The sequence below is a fragment of the Sinocyclocheilus rhinocerous genome, unplaced genomic scaffold, assembly GCF_001515625.1.
Source record: "Sinocyclocheilus rhinocerous isolate Xijiao unplaced genomic scaffold, SAMN03320098_v1.1 scaffold1672, whole genome shotgun sequence".
NCBI classification, from domain to species: Eukaryota; Metazoa; Chordata; class Actinopteri; order Cypriniformes; family Cyprinidae; genus Sinocyclocheilus; species Sinocyclocheilus rhinocerous.
Window position 1 is genome coordinate 224,560 of NW_015637961.1, and position 6,901 is coordinate 231,460.

The window sequence follows — 6,901 nt, forward strand, 5'->3', positions numbered from 1 at the left end:
GGGGGAGGGCCTTGTAAGCTCCTCTCTGTGTGGTGTAAACAAAGTCTAAAATGTTTTTACCTCTTGTTGAAAAGTTAATGTGTTGGTGTATTTTTGGGAACACACTCTTTAGGTCTGCATGGTTGAAATCCCCAGCTATGATGAGAAAAGCATCAGGGTGGGCTGTCTGCTGCTCACTGATGTGCTGGTACAGTTCATTTAGTGCCTCACTCCTGTTGTTGTTGTTGGAGCTGGAGCTCGGAGGAATGTACACAGCAACATTGTGATTTGGTCTTAGTGTGACTTAGGAATCCTCTTGACTACTCCTAACGTTTCACAGATTTAGGAGCTAGTTTTAGCGCTAAAATGCTTTGTGAAATACTCTTAGAGCAAAAATTTAGGACTCCTAAAATTAGGACTGACATGCCCATTATTTTTAAGAGTTTCTCCTAAATCGGCAATTTAGGAACTACTTTTAGCCTTAAAATGTTTTGTGAATACGGCCCCAGAATATCAGTATTTTAATAGATATATTTACAATTATATCAAATGTAAACAAAGCAGAAACATTTGCTTGACCAGCCGCAACAGCAGCACATTGCAAAATTATTTATTTACCTCCAACTCTTGCAAGAACACAATCCTTGCTCCCCGCATCTCCCCAATCATTTTCTCCTGGAAAATTGCTCTAAAACAAGTATAAACACTCTAAAATAGAGAGACTATCACTTAATTTTCATAATGTTTTTTTCTTTTTATACTTTTCACAAATCAGCGCACAGACTATTTGGTCTCACATGAGAACTCCGGTCACACACATGTTATGAATATATATTTTTATTTTGTGCACTTGAATCGGTTTTTGTGGATATGTTTTTCATGCACATGAAACAGGTTTCATGCATGTGAATTTGGCTACACGTGTGCAAATTTTTTTTTTTTCGTGAATTATTATTGAGTCTAATCTCACTCCATTGGAGTTTGCTCCTCTAGTACAGCTGCCAACTCTTGTGAGACACTTAGGCTCTCCAAATGGAGGAACTGGTGGCAGTTTGGGGACGAAGTGGATCTTATATCTTACATAACATAACAAATTTAAGACTGCTGTAATGTCTTGAATTGTTTTCCTAACATGTTTCCAAAATTTGTTTTTAGGTCCCCTCCCTGACCCAGCGGTACTGGCTGTTGGAGAAGCTGTAAAAGGACTCACTCCCCAACCTCTGATTTCCAGTGTGCTTAATGACTTCTCTGAACTGTGCTTAGTGGACTCCAGATTCGGTCCTGTGCCCCGTGGTTCCGTGCTCTCCTACCAGTGCCCTCCTCTCATGACCAAATACAAGGTGAAACACCCAGATGCTCCTTTGTTCCCAAAACTCCCTATTTATGGTGCTGCATTTCCAAGGAGTCTGCACTTCGTCCCAAACTGCCACCAGTTCCTCCATTTGGAGAGCCTAAGTGTCTCACAGGAGTTGGCAGCTGTAATAGAGGAGCAAACTCAAGACCAATCAGAGTGTCCATTATGGAAGGAAATGCGCAAGCCGAGAGTGACAGCTAGCAGGTTTCGTGAGACTTCTCATGTGCGAGGGGAGACATCTGCGAGTAATGTATATATACAGTATATATGTTGTTTTAGACGAGCATAGTAATGAAAAAAGGTAGTAATGAAAATTGCTCATCAGGCAGCAGTTAGTCCACAGCTGGTTAACTGTTCCAGACATGGTCAAAGGTACAGTGGTGTCCCAGATGTGAAACTCTTTCACTCTTCTGATGGCTCTCTCAACAATAATTCGAAGGCGTGCTATGGCTTGTGTTCTCTCTGCATCTTCTTTGCTGAAATGAGCTGCCGTTTTAAAAGGTGGTATGATGAGTTTGGCCCCTCGCTCTGCCAGCATGCTCTTGATGGTGAATCCTTTGTCAGCCATGCAAGCATCCCCTGGCTCCAACAAGTCAAGAATCCCTGACTGTTTTGTCAACCCTTGATCGGAGATGGAACCTGTGAACAAGCTGGATACAAATGTAACTGCTCCACATGGGGCAACACCAATCAACCCCTTGAAGGTGGTGGTATTTTTGTATGAAGAAAACACCTCAGACTGGAGCGTGAGCGAAGATGGATTCTGGCACCTTATCTCTGTACAGTCAATGATGACCCTCACCTCTGGACAAAACTGCCTAAACTTCTCAGGCATGGTGGAATTCACTTCCTGTCTGCTCATCCATATTGGTAAAGATCCAAGGATAAGGTAAAGACAATTAGCCCACGTTATGATGATGCGGCTAACAGTGGAGAGACTAACTTTGAAAATGTCAGCTAACATTTTCTCTATAAGTCCTGTAGAAACACGACAGCAGTATAAGAAAAACTCATCAATCAGTGGCAAGCTGCGGTGATGACTTTGAGAGGCTTCCATTCCAGCTGTCTGTCCCTTCTTCTGGGCCTTAGACCAGTAGACCAACATGGATGCAGAGGGCTCAATCGCTTTCCAGAATGCTTGGAAGACCTCTTCAGATGGAAACCTGGTGTAAAAACGTATGTCTTCATCTGAAGCACAAAATCTCTGAAACTGTGACAGAGAGTGGCCTATTCTCAGCTACATGACCTCAGCTTCCAGTCTTCTGACCTCAGCTTCCAATATCTGAATACGTGCAGCTGCTGCATCCTGTGCACCTAGATTCACAAAAAAATAATAGATTAAAATAATGAAAAAACAATTATTATTTAAAGGGGTCATATGATGCGATTTCAATTTTTCCTTTCTCTTTGGAGTGTTACAAGCTCTTGGTGCATAAAGAAGATCTGTAAAGTTGCAAACACTAAAGTCTCAAATCCAAAGAGATATTCTTTATAAAAGTTGAGTCAACCACGCCTACCTAAAACGGCTCGTTCTAACACGCCCCCACATGTCTACGTCAATATGTGGAAATATTAGCATAATACCGCCCAAATATGCATGCAAAGAAAGAAGGCGTGGTTTCAGGAACAGCAGTAGTGTTGATGCAGCCATGTCAGGGAGACGCTGTGTCCAGTGGTTACCACAGGAACGATGTCGCCGTCGTCTTCTTGAGCATCATCGTCAGATGAAAGGATGGGATAAGCGTCAAGTCCGTGTCGAGCTCTAACTCTTTCGTACACTGACTCTCGGGATGTTTCTCCCCAGTTGTTCCAAAGAAAACGGGACGGAACGGCCCCTTTTCTGAGACGTTTTCTACCGGTAGCGGAAGTGTAATTGGCGTCAGTGAAGTGCCGGCTACAAACAAAAGTACTACCTCTATGGATCGTAAACGTCGGAGATTGATCGCGTCGAATAGCAAGCACCCACTTATTTCTGTCATATTCAAAGCTGGGGAATGCGTGAAAACTTAAATATGGTTGTCGCTGCTTATTATTTGAGCAACGAGGGACGCTACAGTGACACCTCGATGTTGCTTCAGCCATTGCTGTTTTGACCGGAAATCGCTTTACACAACTAATGGTTCTTCCGCATTCGAAAACCCGGAAGCGTGAAAAAGGCCTATTGTGTATGAAATGTGCTATATAAATAAACTTGCCTTGCCCTGCCTTGTGTTTTTGTCATCTTATAATATTTCCTATATATTTAGGTATTAATCACAGGATCGATTTGAACATTTGGAAGGCTTTGCGGACTGTGCTGCATATGTATGAAATATGAATTCAAACTAGACAAGTAAAGTTCGCTGACGAACTTTGAAGTTGGCTTGAAAAAAAGCCTTGTCTGAAGGTTTGGAATAGCTTTGAAAAGCTTAAAGTTTAATTTTAATTGTTGACAATGAAGTTTGGAACAGAGTGGGAACACATGTTTCTAGCATGAATTAACATGTCTCTAGCATGTTGCAAGCATGTTTCTAGCATGATTAGCATGTTGTTAGCATGATTAGCCAGTTAATAGCATGTTGCTAGCATGTTTCTAACACGATTAGCATGTTGCTAACATGAATAGCAAGTTACTAGCATGCTTCTAACATGATTAGCATGTTGTTAGCATGATTAGCAAGTTACTAGCATGGTTAACAAATTACTAACATGATTCTAGCATGATGAGCATGTTACTAGCATGTTTCTATCATGATTAACATGTTACCAGCATGTTGTTATCAAGTTTCTAGGATGATTAGCGTGTTACTAGCATGTTGCTAGCATGTTTTCATCATGATTAACATGTTACCAGCATGTTGTTATCATGTTTCTAGGATGATTAGCGTGTTACTAGCATGTTTTCTAGCATGATTAGCATGTTACTAGCATGGTTAACAAGACACTAACATGATTCAAGCATTATTAGCATGTTACTAGTATGTTTCTGTCATGATTAGCATGTTGCTAGCATGTTTAACATTTTACTAACATGATGTTAGCATGATTAACAAGTTACTTGCATGGTTACCAAGTTACTAGCATTTTTCTAGCATGATTAGCGTGTTACTAGCATGTTGTTAGCATGTTTCTAGCATGATTAGCATGTTACTAACATGTTAGCATGATTAGCAAGTCATTAGCATGATTAGCATGCTGCTAGCATTTCTAGCATGTTTCTAGCATTATTAACATGCTGATAGCATGTTTCTAGCATGATTAGTGTTATTAACATGTTAACATGATTAGCAAGTTACTAATATGTTTCTAGCATGATTAGCATGCTGCTAGTATGTTACTAGCATGTTTCTAGCATGATTAGCATGTTTCTAACATGATTACTGTGTTATTAACATGTTGTTAGCATGTTGTTAAATTGTTAGCATTATTAACAAGTTAATAGCATGTTTCTAACATGATTAGTGTGTTAATAGCATGTTGTTAGCATGTTTCTAGCATTATTAGCATGTTGTTAGCATGATTAGCAAGTTACTAGCATGTGTTTAACATGATTATCATGCTGTTATCATGATTAGCAAGTTACTAGCATGTTGTTAACATGTTTTTAGCATTATTATCATGTTGTTAACCTGTTGTTAACATGCTTAGCAAGTTACTAGCATGTTATTGTCATGGTTAGCAAGAAACTAACATGATTCTAGCATGATTAGCATGTTACTAGCATGTTTCTAGCATGATTAACATGTTGGTAGCATGTTTTTATCACGATTAGCGTGTTACTAGCATGTTTTAGCATTATTAACATGTTACTAGATTTTTGTTAGCATGATTAGCAAGTTACTAGCATGTTACTACAATGGTTAAGAAGTTAATAGCATGTTGCTAACATGTTTCTAACATGATTCGTATGTTACTAGCATGTTTTTTACATGATTAGCATGCTGCTAGCATGTTTCTAGCATGATTATTGTGTTGTTAGCATGATTCTAGCATGATTAGCATGTCACTAGCATGATTCTAACATGATTAGCATTTTACTAGCATGTTTCTAGCACAATTAGCAAGTTACTAGCATGTTGCTAGCATGATTTAAATAGATTAGAAATAGTGGAAGTATGAATGAGTTTGAATGGGTTAGAAATCATGGATATATATACGTAGATGCCTCATTAGCGACTGTTTCTATGGGCCGCGATACGTAAGCCGTCCGCCATTTTGCAACGGTGTGCGAACCATAGATCTGTATAGATTCCCCATTCGACTGCTCCAAAGCGCGTAGACGCGTCCGCCATCTACATATACATATCTATGCTGCGAATCTCGAGCGCAAGTTGACTATACGCGTCTAAAACAACATATACTGTATATATACACACACACACACACACCTCTTTTTTCAATAGATTACAAAAAATTTGTAATCATCAAACAGGTATCATCTAAAAGCTTAAATTACCCAAATTCATAGCCAAAGACAGCCTTACCATGGAAAGTTGTTAGTCTGTAGTGGTCAGTTTGCACTATTTTGCAGTCAAATTCTTCTCTAATCTTGACAAAAAATACATAGTTGAAAAGATTTTAGGACTCAAGTGTCGATATGCAACCAATGACCATGGGTGATTAGACTTTCAGCTTTGTTCAGCAATTTTCGAGTATAACCCATTTTGTAAAATATTTATTATAGTTAAAATTTAATAAATAATACAGTACATTTGCGTTGGGATACAGCACCTTCTTTTAAAAGAAACCAAATTTAGGTGTTTATTGCAAAGCATTCATCATTTACCACCATTTACATTTATATTTCCACTTCTAAGACCAAAAAAAAAAGCATTGCTGTGACAGTAGACAGGTTAATTAACAGAAATGTATTCATATCATGTATTTTCAATAAAGATGTTATTCAGATTTGTGAACAATAAACAAATACATCTATGGTTTCAATTAACATACAACACGGTGTACTTGTTCTGTACTTTTAACTAACTTTAATGTTTAAAATAGAATATATACATTGCTTTCCGGTACATTTAAAGTCTAACAACATTACATTTGCATTTAAAAAAACCCTTTCAATAGGGTTGTTTTATACATTTCATTCCTCATATTTCTCTTCTTTGTATTATATTTCTAGAATACTTTGTCATTTATACTATTACGTGTTCACAAAACAAATTGAGTTGTGCATATAAAAATAAAATACACAATGCTTCTCCTGAAAATCTACATCCTTACAAACATCTCTACTCTCTAGTACCCTACAGTAAGAGCAGTCGCATTAACTTCATAATTTCACCTTTTTATGATTAAATGTGTTTGTTTATCAGTTTTTTTTTCAGCTGAAACGAGTGTTTAGTGTTTGTAAAGAGCTGCGTTGTGAAGAGTGTAAACGACATTCTGACTCGTTTGAATCTCTGGATTGTTACATTAAGCTTTAACGTTAGTGTTTATAATATAGAAACATACCATGAAGAAATCGATTTATGTTTAAACAAACCCTATAAACGAGGGTTTTGTAGGCAAATTGTTAATACTGTTTGTAATGGGTATGGCTTTGATGCTTGACAATGGACACGTAGTCGGACAAAA

General features: G+C 38.1%; 1 protein-coding gene across 1 annotated transcript; it reads right to left on the reverse strand.

Annotated features, from left to right (window-relative positions):
* Positions 1 to 1,654: 1,654 nt before the first annotated feature.
* Positions 1,655 to 3,415, reverse strand: LOC107749338 (uncharacterized). Its single transcript, XM_074560212.1, is given in 3 exon segments — positions 1,655 to 1,684; positions 1,779 to 2,649; positions 2,976 to 3,415. Coding segments are annotated over 3 exon segments (1,341 nt in total).
* Positions 3,416 to 6,901: the final 3,486 nt, after the last annotated feature.